The sequence below is a fragment of the Dendronephthya gigantea genome, unplaced genomic scaffold (genome assembly GCF_004324835.1).
Source record: "Dendronephthya gigantea isolate DGI-Jeju-01 unplaced genomic scaffold, DenGig_1.0 000006F, whole genome shotgun sequence".
Classification (NCBI taxonomy): domain Eukaryota; kingdom Metazoa; phylum Cnidaria; class Anthozoa; order Malacalcyonacea; family Nephtheidae; genus Dendronephthya; species Dendronephthya gigantea.
Genome location: NW_021163016.1, coordinates 3,740,095 through 3,762,280, shown reverse-complemented (window position 1 = coordinate 3,762,280; position 22,186 = coordinate 3,740,095). Strand labels below are relative to the sequence as shown.

The window sequence follows — 22,186 nt, the reverse complement described above, 5'->3', positions numbered from 1 at the left end:
AAAAATCGGGTCGAAAATTTCGTTGCAGTAGCACTTTAAGGAGGTCTAAGGTAGGCTAAGGAAGGCTAAGGAGAGCTAAGGATGTCTAAGGAGGGCTAAGGTGGGCTAAGGAGGGCTAAGGAGGCCTAAGGAGAGCTAAGGATGTCTAAGGAGGGCTAAGGTAGTCTAAGGAGGGCTAAGGAGGGCTAAGGTGGTCTAAGGAGGGCTAAGGAGGGCTAAGGATGTCTAAGGAGGGCTAAGGTGGTCTAAGGAGGCCAAAGGAGGGCTAAGGAGGGCTAAGGAGGCCTAAGGAGGGCTAAGGAGAGCTAAGGATGTCTAAGGAGGGCTAAGGAAGCCTAAGGAGGGCTAAGGAGGGCTAAGGTGGTCTAAGGAGGGCTAAGGTGGTCCAAGGAGGGCTAAGGAGGGTAAGGAGGCCTAAGGAGGCTAAGGAGGGCTAAGGAGTCTAAGGAGGGCTAAGGAGGGCTAAGGAGGGCTAAGGAGGCCTAAGGAGGGCTAAGGAGGCCAAGGAGGGCTAAGGTGGGCTAAGGAGGCCAAGGAGTGCTAAGGAGGGCTAAGGAGGCCTAAGGAGGGCTAAGGAGGGCTAAGGGGCTAAGGAGGGCTAAGGAGGGCTAAGGAGTCTAAGGAGGGCTAAGGTGGTAAGGAGGCCAAGGAGGGCTAAGGAGGGCTAAGGAGGCCTAAGGAGGGCTAAGGAGGCTAAGGAGTCTAAGGAGGGCTAAGGAGGCCTAAGGAGGGCTAAGGAGGGCTAAGGGTCTAAGGAGGGCTAAGGTGGTCAAGGAGGGCTAAGGAGTGGTAAGGAGGCCTAAGGAGGGCTAAGGAGGGCTAAGGATGTCTAAGGAGGGCTAAGGAGGCCTAAGAGGGCTAAGGAGGCCTAAGGAGGGCTAAGGAGGCCAAGGAGGGCTAAGGTGGGCTAAGGAGGCCAAAGGAGTGCTAAGGAGGGCTAAGGAGGCCTAAGGAGGGCTAAGGAGGGCTAAGGAGAGCTAAGGATGTCTAAGGAGGGCTACGGAGGGCTAAGGAGGGCTAAAAAGGCCTAAGGAGGGCTAAGGTGGGCTAAGGAGGCCAAAGGAGGGCTAAGGAGGGCTAAGGAGGCCTAAGGAGGGCTAAGGGGAGCTAAGGAGGCCTAAGGAGGGCTAAGGAGGGCTAAGGTGGTCTAAGGAGGGCTAAGGTGGTCCAAGGAGGGCTAAGGAGTGGTAAGGAGGCCTAAGGAGGGCTAAGGAGGGCTAAGGATGTCTAAGGAGGGCTAAGGAGGGCTAAGGAGGGCTAAGGAGGCCTAAGGAGGGCTAAGGAGGCCCAAGGAGGGCTAAGGTGGGCTAAGGAGGCCAAAGGAGTGCTAAGGAGGGCTAAGGAGGCCTAAGGAGGGCTAAGGAGGGCTAAGGAGAGCTAAGGATGTCTAAGGAGGGCTACGGAGGGCTAAGGAGGGCTAAGGAGGCCTAAGGAGGGCTAAGGTGGGCTAAGGAGGCCAAAGGAGGGCTAAGGAGGGCTAAGGAGGCCTAAGGAGGGCTAAGGGGAGCTAAGGAGGCCTAAGGAGGGCTAAGGAGGGCTAAGGTGGTCTAAGGAGGGCTAAGGTGGTCCAAGGAGGGCTAAGGAGTGGTAAGGAGGCCTAAGGAGGGCTAAGGAGGGCTAAGGATGTCTAAGGAGGGCTAAGAAGGGCTAAGGAGGGCTAAGGAGGCCTAAGGAGGGCTAAAGAGGGCTAAGGTGGTCTAAGGAGGGCTAAGGAGGCCTAAGGATGGCTAAGGAGGTCTAAGGTTGGCTAAGGAGGGCTAAGGAGGCCTAAGGAGGGCTAAGGAGTGCTAAGGTGGTGTAAGGAGGCCAAAGGAGGGCTAAGGAGGGCTAAGGATGTCTAAGGAGGGCTAAGGATGGCTAAGGAGGTCTAAGGTGGGCTAAGGAGGGCTAAGGAGGGCTAAGGAGTGGTAAGGAGGGCTAAGGAGTGCTAAGGTGGTGTAAGGAGGCCAAAGGAGGGCTAAGGATGTCTAAGGAGGGCTAAGGATGGCTAAGGAGGTCTAAGGTGGGCTAAGGAGGGCTAAGGAGGGCTAAGGAGGGCTAAGGAGGGCTAAGGAGGGCTAAGGTGGTCTAAGGAGGGCTAAGGTGATCCAAGGAGGGCTAAGGAGGGCTAAGGAGGGCTAAGGATGTCTAAGGAGGGCTAAGAAGGGCTAAGGAGGGCTAAGGAGGCCTAAGGAGGGCTAAGGAGGGCTAAGGATGTCTAAGGAGGGCTAAGGATGGCTAAGGAGGTCTAAGGTGGGCTAAGGAGGGCTAAGGAGGCCTAAGGAGGGCTAAGGAGTGCTAAGGTGGTGTAAGGAGGCCAAAGGAGGGCTAAGGATGTCTAAGGAGGGCTAAGGATGGCTAAGGAGGTCTAAGGTGGGCTAAGGAGGGCTAAGGAGGGCTAAGGAGTGCTAAGGAGGCCTAAGGAGGGCTAAGGTGGTCTAAGGAGGGCTAAGGTGATCCAAGGAGGGCTAAGGAGGGCTAAGGAGGGCTAAGGATGTCTAAGGAGGGCTAAGAAGGGCTAAGGAGGGCTAAGGAGGCCTAAGGAGGGCTAAGGAGGGCTAAGGATGTCTAAGGAGGGCTAAGGATGGCTAAGGAGGTCTAAGGTGGGCTAAGGAGGGCTAAGGAGGCCTAAGGAGGGCTAAGGAGTGCTAAGGTGGTGTAAGGAGGCCAAAGGAGGGCTAAGGAGGGCTAAGGAGGGCTAAGGAGGGCTAAGGATGGCTAAGGAGGTCTAAGGTGGGCTAAGGAGGGCTAAGCAGGCCTAAGGAGTGCTAAGGAGTGCTAAGGTGGTGTAAGGAGGCCAAAGGAGGGCTAAGGAGGGCTAAGGATGTCTAAGGAGGGCTAAGGATGGCTAAGGAGGTCTAAGGTGGGCTAAGGAGGGCTAAGGAGGGCTAAGGAGGGCTAAGGAGGGCTAAGGAGGGCTAAGGAGTGCTAAGGTGGTGTAAGGAGGCCAAAGGAGGGCTAAGGAGGGCTAAGGAGGCCAAAGGAGGGCTAAGGATGGCTAAGGAGGTCTAAGGTGGGCTAAGGAGGCCTAAGGAGGGCTAAGGAGTGCTAAGGTGGTGTAAGGGGGCCAAAGGAGGGCTAAGGATGTCTAAGGAGGGCTAAGGATGGCTGAGGGAGACTGAGGAGGACTAAGTATGTGATACACTATAATATGTGATACATTATAATAGGGGTCACATAAAGTAACTACCTAATTCAAAGCGTCTGCACCGCAGGCTAGGATAGCGCTAGCTAGGACGGTCCCAATGCGATGGGCCAAGTTTTGCTTTACAATCAAAAGCCCAGGCCATACAGTACCGGAGATAGGATAGTTCAGTGTAATCTTTCTTGAATATACCTCCAGATGAACCTCGCTCACAACCGTAGAAGCACCCGCTTTTTAAAACTGCGTATCAAAGAAACCTAACGACATAAGATTCCCCAGTTAGGAGAAGAAAATATTCCACTTTTATATGCCATTAATTGCCCCGTACGTCAATTAATGAAATCTTTTTTCAGTAAATTAGCGTTTAATAATTAGACTTCGCTAGACTATGGTTTTACCATGAACAAACAAATACCTATTGCTCCCAAGAAAATATTTGCTTTTCGTCTGCTTCATGAACGACAAAGAAGCTTAGGAAAAATAACTTGTTCAAATAGAATCAAACGTGTTGAATTTTTTTCATTTCAAAACTGATGAATAGCGTTCATAGAACACTAATGCAATTTTCTTATCGTCTCAACTCTTTCTCCTAAACTTTAGCTGAATGTAATTTCATGCACGCCCTTTCATGTAAAATTGGTTTTATTTTCGGTAAACACATTAAGCTCTTCTCCTTCAAAGTTTTGTTTTTAAAGAACAAACTTCCGTTTATATGATATGTTGCAACATCACAGTCTTGTTTAAATGAAAAAATACGTCATGAAAATGTCATCATGTGATGAAAATGGAGTAATATGATTGGGTTACTGCTTAAAGATTTCGAAATGGTCTACGTATATTCGAGGATCTGCCTTGGTTGTGGTTACTGCTGCACACCTCACTCGCTGAACAAGGTTGTCGAGTTGCAAGTGAAATCAAACAGAAAACATGGCAGGTATGTTGAGCTGTAACTCAGGATAGAAAACGCCAACCATATGGTAAACTGTCAAAACTTCAATACATATACGAGAGACACTTATGCACGGGTCTTAACACGACGATCGGAAATCACTTGGGAGCACATTCAATAAACTGCACTTAAGTTACCTCGCCCTGGGTTAGTCTCAACAAAAATCAATGACAGAAAGTCTTTTGTGCGCAAACTGACTTGAACTGTCGGAATTGATTGAGAAGATGTAGAATCTTCTGCAACACAAGGGCTTAGGATTTGGCAAAGGAAAGTACGTTTGCCAGGTTTTTAATGTCTAACATAGGAACGTAACAAGAGGTCTTTTATTCTTGTTTGTCTCTGCTTCTCAATGTTGACTTAATTCTAGGATTTCGTGTTGTGGACAACGCCTTTAACACACCTTCAACCAAGCTTCTTTTCCCCGTGATCTGACAAAATCTATTCAGTCCAGTTCATCGTATTTTGCAGGGCTTAAAGAAGAGATCAGTTCCACACATAATAAAATCATTGAACTTCTTGGTCAGGGAAAGAATAAGGAAGCGCTTGAATACTACACAGACGATTGTGTAATCATGCCTCCTGGAAAAGAGACAGTCCGGGGAAAAGACGGTTAGTTGAAAAATACGTTTGTCAGCACTGTGATTTTACGTTTAAAAGACAAATCAGGTGCCTTGCGCAAACCTCCCTGAATATTTTCTTAGGAACCCAGGAAAGATGAAACTGGACAGTTTCAAAATGAGTCCCACTGAGCATGTCTGGAGGTTCATGTTTTCCTTCTGAATGAATTCATAGACGAATCACACAATGTTTCTTTTTTCCATCGGTAGCTTTTCTGAAGTTCATAGAAGCTTCAGCAGAGTTGCAAAGCAAGGTTGGCAAGAGCGAGTGTGTTGAAGAAGTAGTGTTTGGTGAGGGAGATTTAGTCACATCACGAAGTAAAGGCACAGTTTATGGCAAGGATGACTCCGTGATTTTCACGGAAAAGTAAGTTGAAGAAGCTCTTCAAGGTAGATATCTTTCTCAGGTAGTTCAGACACAAACCACGACAGCTTATTGTAGAATACTACCTACACTGGACCACCACGTTTGAGCTAGATATCTTTCTCAGATAGTTCAGAATTCAGATAGAAACCACGACAGCTTATTGTAGAATACTACCTAATCACTTATCATTGATTAATTCCGTCGTACAAAAAGAGGTAGATTAATTTTCAACGAGGGACTTAATTAAATGAAATATTTCTTTCAGAGCGTTGACAGTGTGGAAAAAGGTCAACGGCAAGTACTTGGTACATAATGTCGTTTGGAACATGGATAAACCATTCACTTTTTGAAAAATATGAACCACAAATCTGTAGTACCATTGTGAAATGCGTTTAAATAAAGATAATGAATTGATTCAGAATTGCTTCATTTTCATTTTCCGTAGTGGTACTGTACATAAATCTTGATAATCTTCATTAAAAATTAACTATTCTAATTGTTCTATAACCCATGATAGAACTTGGTAATTTAGTCATGGTTGGAATAAATATCAGCTCATTTTTTGTTTGTCTTCGCCTGATATCGTTTCTCTGCGTTTCTTTTCACCGTGTTCAGCAATTTTATGATGATTAAAACTATACACAGTCATAACCAGACGAATAATACCCATCATAAACGCCTAGAAATCGCCCGAGATTCATTACTTAACAAAAGAAATAAAACGTAAAAAAACGGTTTGAGTCACAATACCTGAATGATGAGTTCCAGCCGAGATGACGCCGGACTCGCTCCACAAGTTAACATGTTTAAAAAATGCCCATCCATCCCGCTTGCAATCAAGAATTTCCCGCTCTTAAGGTGAAAAAGAAAGAAAACGAAAGACCTTAATATCAAATACAGCGTCCGTTTGAACGAAAAAAGAAGTCAAACAAAAAGCAGGGAAACCCGAAAGAGTTTCTTGTCAAATACGATAAAAATTTGTATTTTTACCTGAACGCCATTGAGGATATCTTTAGCAACCAATGAAGGAGAAAATACCCCAGCTGAGGCACTTATCAACTGAGTTTCTTCTGGCTGTAAAACAAAGAGAGTTTGTACAAAACTTAAACCACTAAAAAGTGTTTACACCACTAGACTTTTACTGAAGATTATTGGTAGGAAAGGTAGGAAACTTTGGATCTGACTTCAGGCTATTAACTTCAGACATTAAAGAATCTATTACTATAATCCAAAGCTTTTCATTTATATAACATCATCATGCATCCCTCTTTATCCTACCTTATCTTTATTTTCCTCTTCAAAGCCTGGTGTGTCCGTATCAGGAGGAAAGGCAATGGAAACCCCAATACCATGAGGTCGAACCTAAATAAATTACAAAAAATATCACATGCTGCAGGATAAGAAAGCTACTTGCTAATCCTAACCTCACAGGGCTTAAAATAGGTTGTTACCTCCATAAGAAGCGACTCTGCCAGACCGCGCAAGGCAAACTTCGAAGCAGAATAACCTGTGTAGCCAAATATTCCTAGCTAAATAAGACAAGGTGAAACCACATGAGCTGGGACAGATTTTCTTATAGCAAAAACTTCAATACTGTAATATCTTGTATCATTAAATAGATAGGCTCATATCCTTATTACAAGGATTGTGCAGATATTGCTAACCTCAAGCTAAACCTGGTCTATTCTATTCATTGGAATACCTCAGCTTCACACATACCTGCCCAGCCATCGAAGAAATAAACACAACATGACCAAACCGTTGTGTCTTCATTTTCGGCAAGATAGAGAAAGTTGCATTTACGGAACCAAAGTAATTTAAATCCATGAGTTGCTAAATTCAACAGAAAAGTGTCCTATAAGATTACAAAACACATCTCAACTTAGCTTTTAATTATTTATATTAATTGAAATCATTCTCAAAAGCAAAAAATAAATCCACCTTAAAGGATGAATGGTTATCTTCAAATAGGCCAGTTTTTGCCATACCAGCACAGTTGATAAGAATATCAACAGACTTAACCTTGAGGTAATAAAATTGAAAATATAATGAAAACTTCTGAAGTAGCTTAGGGTGACCATGGTGAGTAGCTTTATTTCTGCATTATTATGGAGAATATTGAAGTATTTTATTCAGTGCATATAGATAGGCAGAAGCAAACAAAAGCAGGGAGGGGAGGGTAAATATGCATAGTGATATCATTTCTAACATAAAGTACTCTTGACAGGTATTATCTTATACCTGTGATAGGACTTCTGTAAGTTGACTGTAATCTGTGACATCAGCACAAAATATGTTTATCTCTTGCTCTTCAAATGACCGAAACTTTTCAACTTCTTTTTTTGCATTTTCTAACTTTGTCTGAAATAAAAATGAACACATTCAGACATCAGTCCAAAAATAACTAACCTGTGAAGCAATTCCAATGTTCAAATACACAAAACAGAATACCTACCTTATTTCTAGCAAGTAATGAGACATTAGCGTGTCTTTTGACAGCTTCAATGGCCAGTGATTTACCAATACCACTGGATCCTCCAGTTATCTAAAAACCGAACCTTGTATTAAGTTTCCAAAGATTGAAAGCTCCTGGTTTTATGAAGTTTCATAATTAATAAGTTATAAATATACTTACAACGATGTGCAGTTTTGAAAGGCTGGGAATCTTTTTACAAGGTGGAAACCAAAAGATCAACGGAATGCAAATAAAAGCAAACAAAATAAGCAACAAGATAAAGTAGAACATTGCAGACCTGAGGAAAATTAGCACTGAAAATTAAGTTTCAAAAAAGTTCTACTGTTACAATTTAATCTTCTCGCATGACGTTTTCAATAAGCAATTCAGCATACCGCTGTTCAACCCAATCTCGCGGAGAGATGGGGGGGGAGGGCATGAGAGGTCAGTGGGTGTGAGAGAAGCTGTGGGGTCCTTTAAATTGGGTACGGTGTCCAAGAACGGGCACTACCTCCAGACATAGTGCAGCCTAAAGTCAGTCTTACAACGAGGCATATTCAGTAAAAATTACCGATTTTTTATTGCTAAATAGTCGTAGTTTAATTTACACATATGATATATACATTGCCATCAACTTTATAGTAGCTCTTCAGTCAACGGGATCTCTTTGGAATTATTGCGCATGATAGCGTAGAGAAATAGCTATAATATTGCGGTGTTTGAAACTTGCAACAAAATTTCAATTTTAAACCATTATTGGTAAGGATGAGTTGAGAATGTGACAATATTCAAGCATTCTAATTTAAGTTTCAAGCATTTCTGTTCTAATTAAATCATCCTTCTTTCTCGGAAGATGATTTGTGAAAATGCACATCTACATACAATTATCATAAAACCTCTCAGTTCTAGTGCTACGTTGGTTTTTCACTTTTCGTAGTTTCTTGAGGTTTTGTCTTGGTGGAGTGAACATGTGCCTTGATCCAGGGATGCTCCAACACGGCAGGCAGGGACAACCGGTGTTTGGGATTTCTCTGAAGTAGCTAAGGAATGAAGAGATATGATATTGAAATTGAAGAAGCTTCTCTCTTATTACAACTGAATTAAGAAAACTTTTCACTGATAAAAGAGTGCGGACTTACTTTTGATACAAGGTCTCGGGCAAGGGGGGAGACATAGGAAGGAAATCGCAAATCCACCTACAGGGATTGAAATATTATCATGAGAGCCATTTGAGAGACTACAGTCCATGCATGCAGTAGGTGGGGTTCACCATGCTTACCCGCGAGATACGTTTGTATGTTTCTGTGTGGCCTTCTGCCTCAAATGGCGGTTTGCCAACAAGGAATTCGTAACAGAGCACACCCAGACTCCATAAATCAACCTTTCATACAACACACAAACAAGCATGTTAATAAACAACAAAACACAAAATAAGTAGCAACAACAAAGTAGAGACAAGGTGAGATGAAAGTCAGGTAAATTCAGCAAACCTTTTCATCATGTTCGTTTCCTTCAATCATTTCTGGAGGAAGATAGTCCAGTGTTCCACAAAGGGTTGTCCGTCTGCAAAGATGCGCTCAAATTACAATTGTATTCGAATAAATTGCTCAGGAATTTACTTTTGTATGCTTCATTCTGTGTGAATTTTCATGCATGAGGAAACTTGAGGTGTACTAAGAAAGCAATATTTATATAGTTTTAACAAACCTTGACGAAGGTGCGTGGACAGACCAACCAAAGTCAGCAATTTTCAGATCTCCCTAGAAAAAGAACATTTTTGATTTGTGAAAAATGGAAGGTATTGAAAAGAGACACAAGAATGATACCATACATACCTTCAGTCCTAGTAAGATATTTTCAGGTTTGATATCACGGTGAATGACTTTCTTTTCATGACAGTATTTTAGTGCATCTGCAAGTTGTGCTATGTACTGAAAGAAGAGAATTATACAATTCAATTGTATTGGTGCAAGATTCTTCTATTTCTTTCTATTTATTAAAAAAAAGGTGTTTGGATGTGTCATTAAGTGCTTACTTTGGCAGATCTTTTTTCATCAAAATATTTATTTTTTGTCAATTCTTTGTACAATTCCCCAAGTGGAGCATACTCGAGAATTAGATAGACTCGAGAGCTGTCATAGAAATACCCATAAAGTCTCAGAATATTTGGATGCCTAAAACAAAGTTGAGAAAAGCTCACAAAGTGGTTCCAAACAACTAGCATATATAGGTCATGTTTCACACATCTGAAATCTACAATCTCAAATACAGGATTACCTTAAATGTGATTGAATTTCGATTTCTCGCCTGAGTTGATGTTCCACTTGTGATTTTTGTAACTGAGATTTAAACAGCACCTATGCAAGACAAGTTTGTAGAGAATCATATTAAAACTGCACATACGCGGCTACATTGTAATGTGACAATTAACAAATGAAGTGTTTCTGAGAAACATGGGTGAGTGGACACAAATGCAAAGTATCTAAATTTATACCTTACCTTCAAAGCTACAATATATCTGCTTACTTTTTCTCTGGCAAGGTAGACATTACCAAATTTACCTGGAATATTTATAAAGAATTGTGGAGTTAGACAAAAGAGAGAGAGACAATGGAATTACCAGCAATATGTACATCAAGATATGTAATAACATACAGTCTAGAGATAAAAAATACATACTTAATATGTCTCATTGAAACTTCTTGTACAGTATACATGAAATTCTCTTTTCTTATTATTATACTGTCTTAAATATAAATCTGACATTTGATTGTTATTTTTACCTTTCCCAAGCGGTTTTCCAATGTCAAAATCAGTAAGTTTCCAAACTTTCTGCTCCTTTTTTCCTTGGCAATTTTCCTTATCATTTGGTGGAGCAACGGCGACATCTTGACCCTCTGGTTTTGCTTTCACGACACGTTGTGGTGCGTTATTTTGAACATTTCCAACCTCCTGTGAAAATTAGAAAACAATTTAAACAATCGACTTTGAAAACCATAAGAAATAGCGTCGGAAAACGTATAAATTACCTTGCCAAAATAGTGATTGCTTTCGGCTGTCTTTACCGGTTGCATCGTGTCGCCGTGGTCCGAATGAACAAGCGCAATTTTGAGAACGCAAAAATGACCAGTTTCGTGAAGAATCGCTTCCGAACGTTCAAAAGATGTTCTCTTTTGAAAAGAAAAGCGGAGATAGCGAATAAAACAACGAAAATATGGAAATATAGCAGAAGAAATGAAGACACGTTTCAAAATAATTCACGAAGTCGAATCTTGAAGATTTTTAAAATTGACGTTATTGTAAGAGCGGCCTTCTGATTGGTTCATCACAGGTCAGTCCCAGGCCGATTAACACATACGCGTCTGATAAGCCACTGATCTTAAAATAAAACTTTTTTTTTAAATTTAAACTCTAAAATATCTGTTTCTGATTGTTTTTGAGTGACGAGTATTAAAACTTGCAATCCACCATATATTTGCAGAAGAATCCATGTGGATACGTTTTCTTACCTTTTTAAGAAACAAGAGATGTCTTTCTTCGGAATGGTATTCTGTATCACTGGTTTCCCCAACAGCTTGAGTTGACCGTGGCTTGAACCACTTGCCACAGGTTGGACCGACTGTACCCTAAGCAAATAGTCTGGACTTTTTTGCAACTGTAGAGACGTCGTTTGTAGCTTTTAGTCTGATCGAATGCAGAAATCTTTTCTTTAAATGGCTTACTCAAATTAATTATGATTTTTGGCACTTCACTAGATGCGGGTAAATTCTAGAGGTTCAAAGGGTCTTAATTTCGAGAATTCAAGTGGTATTATACACACTTCAAATTCAAGCCTGGAACAGTTGATGGAAAAATGAGTCAAATGTAGGTCCTCCGGCAGGAATCGAACACAGTATTTATGATTGGAATAAAATATAATAAGAGATCATGTTTGCAAACTTTACAGCCAAATATCACATGCAGTCATAGCATCAAAGCAATCTCTATCGTCCATTCCTCAAGCTTCCGGCACATTTATAATAAAAGCTAATAACACTTCAAAAGAGTTAAAATGAGTTATTAAAAAACAAAGTCTTCCTCTGTCATGTCGATAGCCCAGGCAAATTTTTGACGCTGAGTTTTATTGTAAATCTTTTCTATGGGAACCTTATTCTTGAGACACCTGGAAAAAAAGTTAAGATATTGGATTCAAAGGTTCTTGTCTTCTCAAACGAATTCCAAAAGAAAATCCTCACCAAGCGATTGATATCCTTGGATCTAGATAGTTTAACTTTGATGTCCCAAGTGCAATTTCTTTATTTTCATTCTATGGAGGAAAAACAATCAGAAAGAAATAAAGGAGAAATGTTTCAAGATATCGATAGAAGAGAATATGAAAAATACCTTATCTGTTTGAGAGACTTCAAGTTTAAAGAGTTGTTCCTTTAGTCTTTCTATCGCTGTTTTCTTTTTTTCAACTTTCCTAGCAAGCGCAGAAAGGTATTTCGTTAGTTATATAAGCCAAATTTAAAATATACTTCATTACATAACAATTCTTAGTTTAAGTAATTTTTTGTCTTACTTTGCTAAAGTAACGGAATCGCTTCCTTTTGCTTCGTGTTTCAGATCTTTCAGCTCGTTTTTCGCGTCCTTGATGGCCGTTCGTTTATCGTCAATCTGGAGAACAAAAGACAAATATATACGAGGGAATAAATAGAAAGCGAGTATCATTGAAGATCTGACTTATACATACGAAAATATATCATTGCTAAAGATTCTACAAACCTTTTTCTGAAGATTAGACATGGATTGTTCAAACGTTTTTGGTGCTGACCGCTAAAAGAAAAGTAAAAGTTTATAAAAACATTCTCATTATTATTGCCATCAAGATGACAGAGATTGCGGTGCGAGCCTTCCTCTGCAACGAGAAAGATAAAGTGAATTACTGAGAAAAACAAACGCAGGATGATATCTTGTTTACCTGATGGTTACAGAGAATAGCCACAGCACGATTAGCTCGGTTATATCCGAGTACATTTGCAGCAACATTATCCTCTACTTCCAGCTTATTCAACTGATCTTGTAGTGTCATCGAAGCGTTGTACGTACGGAAAACCTTCGCACTGAGGCCTTCCATCAACTCGGAGAGATATTTATTCAGAGATGTTGTCTGAAACATAAAACAACTCGTACTACAATCTTCAAACCAATTTTTCTTCTATCAAATGTGGTAAAACAACTGTCCAAAAATACTTCTCCAGGTTTCCACCTAAACCCAAGTGTCTTCTTCAGGAATTATTAAACTCAACTATGTCATACTTTAACAAACATTATAATTTCAAACTTACCGATAAACGATCAAATAAATCATCCCCGTCAGATTTTCCTTGTTTAAACAACTCCAAGTTCTTGTACACCTGATGTGAAATGCACAAGAATATTTGTATCTTTCTATCTAAAACCATGCACGTATCTTTTATTCTTTCATTGTACGTTGTTAAACCTACCCTCTTCTCAACTGGAACAATATTATGATAGTGGATTGAATCTTTACCAAGAAAATCAAACTCAACAACATATTCCTTATCGTCTAGCTTTTTATGGAGTTCTGAGAATGAAAAAAAGCATAACATTATTATGATTCTTATCTATCAATATCATCCATCATCACCTGCTAGTATCCCCTATCATCGTCACCCATCATAATCATTATTTACCACGATAATCCGTCATCATCACCCATGACCATTCTCATCCATCAACACCCGTCGTCACCGCTTATCAAGATCTACCAGAAGCTTAGTATCACAACTTACTAATATGTTCGTATCGCAACGAACAGCAACCAACAGTGTCAGCGGTATCTTCATCCTTCTCGTGACCAGCACGAAGAGCGAGCTGCGGGATAAACACGTGATCAATATAATTGATACACACTACAACAATGATTATATGAAGTACAATAGCATGGACAAAACATACCTTATCTATGAAATACAATGCTACTCCCCTAAAACAGAAAAAAAGATATGTTAGACCTGAACTTCTCTTCAAATAAACATGAGAATATCATCCTACCTTTGTCTAATACGCATCTCTTTCGCTTTCCAGTCGTTTGTATAATCTGCACGGATTTTCCCGATTTCACCCTAGAAATGTGAGAAATGTGTGGCGTTTTTTTACACAGCGCTATCAAACAGGAAACAGATGTCAGCCTGCAGTTATCAGAGCGAGAAGATAAATGAAATCTATCATGTAAATAATGTACTTCGCTTTTCCGAGACAAGCGTGTGGTTAAACTATCAGATATACAGTATATACCTTTAATTTTCGAGCAGTTTCGTATTTCTGCCAATCTTTCTCTCCCTAAATAAAACAACGTATTTACAGATGCCACCACGAAATCCTGAAATCCAGATAAAAACTCTAACTCGCTATAATTTACCTTTATCCTCGACGTGGGATTCAACATGACATATTTATAACTGCCTTGGATATTTTCAACCCAACACGCCAACCACGTAACCTAAAACACGGTCTTGACATGTCAAACTCGGTTTTAATCAAGTCTCAAAACACTTGTAAAGCTCGTTATCAATGAAGACAAACCTTATTATCATGCTGTATGGCTTTCCACCTCTGACCTTCAGGCGGGTCTGGTACTTTTGAATCTCTGAAAAAGATGGAATATTACTCATTTCTGTGATTGTAATTCACGACAACAAATCTTCTACTCACTTGCCAATGTTGATAATCACATCCTTTGCTTTGAGCCTCTTCTTCAGTTTTCCTTGCTTCGGGTGGTCCCCTCTACCCCTGAACAAACCCGGGGGTTCAATCTTGAAGTTCCCCACCCTCTCTTTATGATTATCCATCATACAGAAGCCGTATTCCTGCAAGATCGCTTCGTTTTTCTCCTTTATCACCTGTTTCTCTTCTTTAGTCATGTTCTTACGTTCCTCGTTTTTCTTAACATGAAGTACAAGGTGAGATTGGTAAAGTTTCTTCTTATCATAAAACTAAGTAAATCAATACACATGCAATGACCCTTACAGAACTCCTGAAGAACAATAAACTGTTTACCTGCGTATAATATGCATGCATTTCTTTGAAATCACATTTTGACAAATGCTTGATCAACTCTCGTTCCTCGTCAGTCATCTCCTTTCTCCAATCCTCGAAAAAGTTATCGTTAAAGATCTTCTTCGATGTGTAGTCATGGTCTAACATTTTGGCGTAGAATCCAGCGACCTTAAACGAGCATTGCAGAAAGTTAGAACAATTTGTACACAGTCCGTCTGTTGAGAGAACGAGATCTCATGTAAGCTTGCTGATCGCCAAGAAGCTGCCCATCAAAAGGGAGAACATCGCCCTGCGTTCCTTACAGTTCGTGTTGCTTAAGCATGCAAGAAATATGCAAGAAAAATGCGAGAAATATGCAAGAAATACATCGCCTTAACCTCTTCACTTTTGACGCTCAGTTTCACTTTGTTTCCTGCAAAGAAAATGAGTATAATTTAAAGATTTCCAATCAACAATATTACTATTAACATATGACTGAAGAGATGATTTTGTTACCGTTATAGTAAAAGTTAACGTCGTCAGGCAGAGGTTCGTATTCTGGTGGAAAATACGGTCCTTTGTGCTCTAATGTCAACCATTTTATTCCATCAGGATGTTTCTCTTCCTCCCACCTAAACAAATGAAGGAGGTTTAGTTTATAACAAGATGCTGTCCAGTTGAGAGATCAGTGTGTAGAAAATAAAACAAACCATTTCCACACTTCTTCTTCCTCCTTTTTTTCCTTTCCTTTTCCCTGTGAAGAAAAATCCATCGATGAAAATTACCGACACGGTAAGATCTCTTCTTTCTGGATAAGATCAAACTGACAATTGTATCCGCTGGCATGATGGTGAATGGCGTACACACACTAACAACTGTGTACTACGATATCCAAAAGAAACTCCTCATCTCACCTCTTTTCCCTTCTCAGGAGTCTTTGGACCATCGCTTCCTTTCTTTGACTTCGCTTTGCTCGCAGGTTTTTCTTTCTTCACACCACTATCTTTCCCGCCAGCATCAGATTTCTTTTTTAACTTTTTCTAGCGTGAAAAAACACAACGGAAACAAAGATCAGGACATGCCAACGTTGCAGGAAGCCAGGCCTGGAAACTAATCCTCAAAGGATATGTCTCCCCAATTAATACTTTAACTCTGACTTTGTGAGGTAGGGTCGCTTTATGGCTTTCCACCTTCCACAACCATTAACCAGGATTATCATAATATTTTAATTTTAAAGAGTTTAATCTTACCAATGGTTTGTTCTCATTATCGTCACTGTCCGAGCCTTTTCTCTTTCGTTCTCTGCTTGGCGTTATCTTGGGTTTAGCTCTTCGTTGAAAGAAAAAGAGGCAACTCAGAACAAAACAACACAAGATTAAACAACACCTGTCCATTGCGTCAAACCACAGCAGAAGACTTACCTCGCTGCCTGATCATATTCACAACATAAAAAAGAAGAGGAGGAAAGTTAGTAATTTATATTTTAATTTATCGACTAAACAACACCCCCTCTTTCTACCCACCCCTGGTCCACCCTTGCCTTTAAACGAATTAAACAGCAGCAAGCTTAATGTCAAAGGTATTCGATATATCAGAGAGTCAATAGGAATAAAATACGCTTCGTTTTGGAACACAGATCTTACTTTATAAAACTATAATAAGGAGAAGTAATTTGAGAGTCTCACCAAGGGTACGTCATCATCAGTGTCGTCTGTTGTTGTTTTTCCATCACTCTCCGTTTTAATTTTCTTCACTGCTTCTTTTTTAACCCTAGGTGTGTCTGATTTGTTCTCAGACTCTGAGCTACTCTTTGACCTCTTATCAGGCGAACTATTAGCTTCGACTTTATTCTTCTTCATTCCATCAACTTTTGGCGAACCAGTTGAACTAACATTTAATTTTGCCTTCTTCATTCCATCGACTTTAGAAGTTAAACGACTTGAATCTTTGCTATTATTATGTCTATCACCAGTTTTAGATGGACTCATTTTATTTTTTTCTTTTTCAATTTTAATTTTAACGGAACTACCATCCTTGACCTTAGTACCCTCGACCTTTTTAATGCCATCCATTTTGGGCGACAACAAACCATCCTTTCTTTCAGATTTCACTTTCTTAACATCGCTATTTTTATTAGGACTGGCCAATCCCGACTCTAATTTCTTTATTTTCTTAACACCATCGGTAGTGTTGTCGCTATTGAGTTTAGAAGATTCAAGTTTGGCTTTTTTTACACTATCATTTGCCGTCTCAGATTTATGCTTTTTGATGCTATCTCTGTTTTGTACTGTCGAGTTATTTTCGCCTTTATTTTTCTTAATTTCAATTTTCTTAGGTTTGTCTAGTTTCGACGATTCGCTCAATTCCTGTTTTATCTTTTTAATCTTTTTGACATCGTTCTGTGAATCTTTAGCGGAAGGAGATTTTTCTTTGTTCGACAGAGATAACGAAAGTCTAGAAGGGAAATTGTACAAGACGAGGTATAAGATGTAAAAATTTATATTTCAGAAATAAATGCAAGATGGAAATGTTGATTTAACTGAAATACTCACTTGTGCTTTGAACGAGCAACCTGTAAAAAATGAAACTGGTTAGCAATATACTGCATTCAGTCGATATACGAAATTAAACTCATTCGCCATAAAACTAGCGTAGAGTAGACTCTGCCAATGCCAGAGTTGCATGAGAGAAGCAAGCTATTTCCGTTGACTTGAATAACAAGGTTATTAAGAGACATTAGGTCAACACGAAGATGTTGTTATTAAAGATGTTTCAACTATGTTTAATAATCCGGATAGACATATTGTAATTACCAGGGGAATGTCGTCGTTGTCAGCTGGACGTTTTAAAGATAGCTAAAAAACGGAAAGATAAGCAGTTATTGTTTGTAAAATAAACATCACAAAGATTTCTCAAGTCCCATGACCCTACCAGGCTACAAGAGTTGCGTCATGCGGGATTATACCACAATGAAATCGTGTTTGTTTGTCTGATGTTTCGTGAGACATTTTATGATTTTTATGTACAGTATGTTTTTGCAGGTGTTTTTGTGAAAAGCACTTGACACTTATCTTCAAAAGGGCATTATTAGGTTCTTATATACTGGAAAGACATCACATAATCTCCTTGGTTTTAGTTATAATCGCCGAAGTAACGACGTCTCATGAATGAGAGGTTGTAGACAACTTGCATACCCTTCCTTCATTGTGTGTCTTCTGTTCTGAAGTTTTCTTTGAATGTTTAACTTCGCATTTTACACCGTTACTAAAAGAGCACCAAAAAGTGGTTGTAAACTCGCTTGTTTCTTCTGTAATTCTTGTAATTCTCATGATATGGAACATACCTAACAGCTACACCTTGTGAATGCTAAAAAAAACATAGGAAATGCATTTCTCAGGGTTTTGACTCAACATTTGAGCAAGTGGCAATTGGATAAAACACTTACATCAGCCCCTATCCTGGATCGGTCCAATTTAATTCTTTTCTTTTCATGAGGGTCTAGAGAGTATTATGAAAGGGTAGATATGTAAGAGAGAGAGCATGGTTCCAATTGAGGGTAGGGGGGTTTTAGAGCACTTCAGAGGAATGGGTGTTTTTAAATCAGGGGATATTTTACGAAGAAAGGCAGTAAAGACAATAGATAGTATAAAGTTTGTAGCAGAAACATTTATAGGGAATAATTTGGGGATTCAGAGGAACTCAAGGGGTAGTTGGAATTAAATATGTAGGAAAATATGACGTCACGAATTATAATACTCCTACCCTACTACTTACCCCACCCTAGTAGGTAATTCCATATAGGGGAGGGGTGCGTTAATTAAGATGTTAAAATTTCGCAATCGCTTATTTTCCTCAAAGAAAACATGGCTCTAAAACTCAGCGAAGGTTCAATATTCAATTCGGTTTCTTTTCACAAATCTCAGGTAAAAAATCAGCTTAGCCCGGGATTAATAAAGAGAACTCGGCTATCAACTGTTTCTGAGAGAAGAGCATTGTTTGATTGACGGAGTTACCCGTAAATCTTAAAAACATTGCATTGTGTGGGGTTTTGGCGAGGCGCCCTGATGATTTTTTTCAAACGAGATTTTAAACCGGCTTATGGCTGTTCTGACGACGGTTTAAGACAACAAGCACTGTTTGTTGAGTGCGATAAACAGCGAATGGATGTACTAGATTCACAGTTCAATGTATTGCAGAATTGTAAAAGTAATGGCTTGAGATAAAGTTGAAACTTGATTCATTCGTATCAAATAGACAAATACTCGTTTTGAAATGCATTACATTGAGATACAAGGCAATACCTTGTCCTCTATTACATTGTGATTATATTCAAGAAAGTAACTATTTGCCAAGAATACCAACAGCGATGAGTTTCTTTTATATTTGGAAGCAAATGAATGAAAATTTTCAAAGTATTTAATGTCATATTTACCTTTTCCATCTTCAGTCATTTGCGCACCTATGAAGTCGTTCGTCTCCATTCTGTAACGACAAAACTGCTTTGTTTATGACCGCTATCGCTTTAAAATCCCTCCAAAATCCCAATAATTTAAAGGGGTTTAGTCTAAACTATGTGTTGATAACGAAGTTAGGATGAAACGTTTACTGTACAACAAGCTTCTTACCTGACAGGAGTTGACTCGAAAATTTCTGCCCTCGAAAATATATAAGTCCACACGGTGGTACAGCTGAACACTATATATCTCTACAATAAATGATAATTCAAATCTGTTGAAAATTTCAAATTCCACAATAATATTTGTCTTTTAATGCCAATTCTATACGTTTTCTTTCTGTTACCTTCAAATTGCTGAAAGCCCAAAGCGAATCTGGCTCTTTAGTATAGAGATGGACGAGAAAATCACTCGAAATATTTCTAAGTGCCAACCTTGTCGTTTGATTCCATGCAAAGAAAAAAGCTTCGCTCTCAAAAGCTAAGTCCCTATTCGCACCAACTGCGCATGCGTCGGAATATTCGACGTCGGGGAATTTCCCCCGGGGTTTCATACCTTCTCGAACCATATTACCATATAAATTGATGACCATAGATCACCTCTGATAGATCACTGATTCGAAGTAGCTTGTTTTAAAAATAACTTGTTTGGTTAGATCTTGGGATTTGATTCTCTTCATAGGTATGTATGATGCTAATAAACTATTTCAAACATAATTAGACTTGGTATGTCCTCTATGGTGATTTCTAAGTTCAAATCTATTTATGTAATCAACTCATATAAAACTAGCAATGAACCTAGATTGTAGCAATTCAAAGTTGCTGTGTATAGGCAGATAAACAGATGTATGAGGGGTAATAAGTTAGGTAGGTAATAAGTTGCATGGTCATGCAATAAGATTGGTGATTAGAATATTTTTCAAATTATAGGGATGGAGTTTATGGAGACATCATTGTCAGAGCCTCCAAAGAAACGTCCATTCCAAAAATGCAACAGTCCTGATATGGACATCGTAAAAGAGGGGAATATGATGACAAATGACCACACATCTGAGGTCAAATTTCAAATATTTAATGATCCAATTCATGGCTTCATTGAACTTCATCCATTGCTTGTTGAGATTATTCATACCTCACAGTTCCAACGTTTGAAAGATATAAAGCAGTTGGGATTATGTTACTGGGTGTTCCCTGGTGCTTCCCATAACAGGTTGGTTATAGTGGTTAGTTGGTTGGTCAGTTGTATGGTCAGTTGTATGGTACAGTAATTTTATCAAAAAGTCTTTTAGTTTGTGTATGAGTGGGTGAGGGAAGGAATTAGGGAGGAAGGAATTAGTGTGTAAGTGAATCAATTGTAAATGGTTGTAAATGAATGAGGGGGTGAGTTAATGAGTGAGTAGGTGGTTGGTCAATAAATGTGTGGGTGAGTGTCTGTTGTTCCAGCAGTTCATACCTCATAATTTGCTACCTGACTAGTCAAAACATTGAATGTAAAGTGGATAGCCCCAGAGTCTGTTTGTAGATTGCTTACTTCTCTTCTACAGAATCTCATGTCTCATTCTTTGCAATTCTAGATTTGAGCATTGTCTTGGAACTGCATATTTGTGTGGAAAACTTATAGACATTCTTCAAGAGTTACACAAAGGTCAAATTGAAATAACAAATAAAGAATCCCTCTGTGTGAAAATTGCTGGCTTGTGTCATGATTTGGGCCATGGTCCGTTCTCTCATTTCTTCGATGGTGTTTATATTCCACATGTATTACCTAAATCTGACTGGAAACACGAGCAAGCATCATGTGATCTCTTGGACTGGATGATAAAGACAAATCCTGGCATTGTTGATAAATTCAATGAATATGGTTTGAATGAAGGAGATATTGAATTTATTAAGGAGTTGATTTTAGGTTGGTGAAGTTTGTAGTGTGTTCAGTTTGTAGTAGATGAGGCTTCTACACTTGTACTTTTAGTAACTCTCTTAGTAACAGATTTCATAGCACAAGATGAGCTTCATAGATGATTCTTCAGAAGATAATCTCATGTATCATCTTTCTTCTTTTCTTCCAGGCAAAGACCCAGAACATGAGGTGACACGGATCTGTCCCCTGACGGGAAAACCAAAATGGTTCCTTTACGAAATCGTCTCAAACAAACGTAACGGAATCGACTGCGACAAGTTCGACTACTTTGCCCGAGATTGCGCCAATGTTGGAGTCACGAGCAACTTCGATTGCCGAAGATATTTTCAAAACGTACGCATCCTTCCTATCGACCAACGATTGCAGCTTTGCGTTCGTGATAAGGAAGTCTTCAACCTTTACGAGTTATTTCACACAAGATGGTCATTGCATCATCGTGTCTACCAGCACAAAACTCAAGCCCCGATCCAAGACCTAATCCTCAAAGCCTTTCATAAAGTTGATAAAATTCTACGAATTTCAGAAGGAATCCATGATATGGAACGATTCACTTTCTTGACGGACAGTTTGATGTACGATATTCTCAGAAATGAAAGTCGTCATCCTTTGATGGTGGAGGCTCAGGAAATGTTGAAGCAAGTGCAACGCAGGGAATTGTACAAATTCTGCGGTCAAACGCAGCCGGGATGCGAGCAAAGTTGCCCAAAAGAAGATGAGATTATCAAAGAGTTAACCTCCATTTCCGAAGGACGTTTGACCGAAGAGCAGATCTTTGTGGCTATTGTTAGTATTCATTTTGGTATGAAGCATAAAGATCCCATTGACAACGTCGTCTTCTTCAATAAAGCGTATGAACCATTCACTGTTCGTAAGGAACAAGTTAGTCAAATCTTACCACAGAAATTCCACGAGCGTTATGTGCGTGTGTACGCTAAGTCTCGCGAGGATTCCAAGCTTATTCAGCGCTGCTTCGAAGTATGGTGTCGTAGTAAGGAATACCCGGTGCCTCATATGCTGCAGGGTGATCGTACCGGGTATTTTTCTCCGGCATTTAAGCTGAAGAACGGATATGAAGATAGAGCCGTTGATCTTGAGGGTGCTTGTAAAAGTCAACGCTCTTTGCAGGGTGAATTTGAGAAGTGTTGAAGAATACGTCTTGTTTCCGTAATACAACGAAACTCAGACGAAGAATTAACAGTACAAAAACTGCAAACGATGCCATTATACACTGCATACGAAGTTGAGTTGAAAATGTTCATTTT

The 22,186-nt window shown here is 39.7% G+C and overlaps 5 protein-coding genes across 6 annotated transcripts; 2 read left to right on the top strand and 3 right to left on the bottom strand.

Annotated features, from left to right (window-relative positions):
• The first annotated feature begins 3,954 nt into the window (after nt 1–3,954).
• Nucleotides 3,955–5,429, top strand: LOC114516667. The gene is made up of 4 exons (XM_028536201.1): nt 3,955–4,058; nt 4,542–4,682; nt 4,901–5,057; nt 5,323–5,429. The coding sequence occupies exons 1-4, from the start codon at nt 4,052–4,054 to the stop codon at nt 5,405–5,407; spliced, it is 390 nt and encodes a 129-aa protein (XP_028392002.1). The 5' UTR covers nt 3,955–4,051; the 3' UTR covers nt 5,408–5,429.
• A 32-nt stretch (nt 5,430–5,461) lies between these two features.
• On the bottom strand, nt 5,462–7,849 carry LOC114516666 (3-ketodihydrosphingosine reductase-like). Its single transcript, XM_028536200.1, has 10 exons — nt 7,693–7,849; nt 7,513–7,602; nt 7,299–7,418; nt 6,999–7,079; nt 6,777–6,890; nt 6,509–6,586; nt 6,336–6,419; nt 6,048–6,131; nt 5,808–5,909; nt 5,462–5,736 (listed from the first exon to the last, which is right to left on the bottom strand). Exons 1-10 carry the CDS (start codon nt 7,801–7,803, stop codon nt 5,608–5,610), a joined length of 993 nt encoding a protein of 330 aa, XP_028392001.1. The 5' UTR covers nt 7,804–7,849; the 3' UTR covers nt 5,462–5,607.
• Nucleotides 7,850–8,085: 236 nt separating this feature from the next.
• Nucleotides 8,086–10,778, bottom strand: LOC114516654 (serine/threonine-protein kinase Aurora-2-like). Its single transcript, XM_028536185.1, has 11 exons — nt 10,542–10,778; nt 10,296–10,464; nt 10,012–10,073; nt 9,790–9,869; nt 9,548–9,686; nt 9,348–9,443; nt 9,220–9,272; nt 9,003–9,075; nt 8,792–8,893; nt 8,652–8,708; nt 8,086–8,552 (listed from the first exon to the last, which is right to left on the bottom strand). The coding sequence occupies exons 1-11, from the start codon at nt 10,584–10,586 to the stop codon at nt 8,424–8,426; spliced, it is 1,005 nt and encodes a 334-aa protein (XP_028391986.1). The 5' UTR covers nt 10,587–10,778; the 3' UTR covers nt 8,086–8,423.
• A 635-nt stretch (nt 10,779–11,413) lies between these two features.
• LOC114516445 (DNA topoisomerase I, mitochondrial-like) lies at nt 11,414–19,599 on the bottom strand. Its single transcript, XM_028535928.1, has 31 exons — nt 19,354–19,599; nt 19,179–19,258; nt 18,986–19,035; nt 17,999–18,051; nt 17,897–17,919; nt 17,748–17,817; nt 17,367–17,408; nt 17,106–17,125; nt 16,239–17,007; nt 15,975–15,982; nt 15,804–15,882; nt 15,468–15,593; nt 15,264–15,307; nt 15,070–15,185; nt 14,952–14,986; nt 14,575–14,742; nt 14,230–14,459; nt 14,101–14,164; nt 13,937–14,017; nt 13,813–13,857; nt 13,570–13,640; nt 13,474–13,501; nt 13,308–13,389; nt 12,999–13,099; nt 12,840–12,908; nt 12,473–12,661; nt 12,277–12,327; nt 12,074–12,168; nt 11,896–11,974; nt 11,748–11,818; nt 11,414–11,674 (listed from the first exon to the last, which is right to left on the bottom strand). Exons 1-31 carry the CDS (start codon nt 19,597–19,599, stop codon nt 11,572–11,574), a joined length of 3,288 nt encoding a protein of 1,095 aa, XP_028391729.1. The 3' UTR covers nt 11,414–11,571.
• On the top strand, nt 19,599–22,147 carry LOC114516446 (deoxynucleoside triphosphate triphosphohydrolase SAMHD1-like). Of its 2 annotated transcripts, XM_028535929.1 has the most exons (4): nt 19,599–19,688; nt 19,937–20,216; nt 20,581–20,912; nt 21,073–22,147. In XM_028535929.1, the coding sequence occupies exons 2-4, from the start codon at nt 19,939–19,941 to the stop codon at nt 22,068–22,070; spliced, it is 1,608 nt and encodes a 535-aa protein (XP_028391730.1). In that variant the 5' UTR covers nt 19,599–19,688; nt 19,937–19,938; the 3' UTR covers nt 22,071–22,147. The 2 variants fall into 2 exon arrangements, with proteins under 2 accessions (XP_028391730.1, XP_028391731.1); XM_028535930.1 differs by lacking the exon at nt 19,599–19,688 and having other exon boundaries at nt 19,921–20,216.
• The last annotated feature ends 39 nt before the right edge of the window (nt 22,148–22,186 follow it).

Bases quoted from the DNA above. Each gene is read 5' to 3' on its own strand.
- LOC114516666 (XM_028536200.1), bottom strand. From the start codon at position 7,803: ATGTTCTACTTTATCTTGTTGCTTATTTTGTTTGCTTTTATTTGCATT. The intron at 6,587-6,776 runs GTATGTGTGAAG...TGTCTTATTTAG, and splicing joins TTTCTTCGATGGCTGGGCAG to CTAGGAATATTTGGCTACAC. The intron at 5,910-6,047 runs GTAAAAATACAA...TTTCACCTTAAG, and splicing joins ATATCCTCAATGGCGTTCAG to AGCGGGAAATTCTTGATTGC.
- LOC114516446 (XM_028535929.1), top strand. From the start codon at position 19,939: ATGGAGTTTATGGAGACATCATTGTCAGAGCCTCCAAAGAAACGTCCA. The intron at 20,217-20,580 runs GTTGGTTATAGT...TTGCAATTCTAG, and splicing joins CCTGGTGCTTCCCATAACAG to ATTTGAGCATTGTCTTGGAA. The intron at 20,913-21,072 runs GTTGGTGAAGTT...CTTTTCTTCCAG, and splicing joins TATTAAGGAGTTGATTTTAG to GCAAAGACCCAGAACATGAG.
- LOC114516667 (XM_028536201.1), top strand. The intron at 4,683-4,900 runs GTTAGTTGAAAA...TTCCATCGGTAG, and splicing joins GACAGTCCGGGGAAAAGACG to CTTTTCTGAAGTTCATAGAA. The intron at 5,058-5,322 runs GTAAGTTGAAGA...TATTTCTTTCAG, and splicing joins TCCGTGATTTTCACGGAAAA to AGCGTTGACAGTGTGGAAAA.
- LOC114516445 (XM_028535928.1), bottom strand. From the start codon at position 19,599: ATGGTCATCAATTTATATGGTAATATGGTTCGAGAAGGTATGAAACCC. The intron at 14,460-14,574 runs GTAAACAGTTTA...CTTCATGTTAAG, and splicing joins TGCATGCATATTATACGCAG to AAAAACGAGGAACGTAAGAA. The intron at 13,502-13,569 runs GTAGGATGATAT...TTTCTGTTTTAG, and splicing joins GAGATGCGTATTAGACAAAG to GGGAGTAGCATTGTATTTCA.
- LOC114516654 (XM_028536185.1), bottom strand. From the start codon at position 10,586: ATGCAACCGGTAAAGACAGCCGAAAGCAATCACTATTTTGGCAAG. The intron at 10,074-10,295 runs GTAAAAATAACA...TAAATATTCCAG, and splicing joins TGGAAAACCGCTTGGGAAAG to GTAAATTTGGTAATGTCTAC. The intron at 8,709-8,791 runs GTAAGCATGGTG...CAATCCCTGTAG, and splicing joins CATACAAACGTATCTCGCGG to GTGGATTTGCGATTTCCTTC.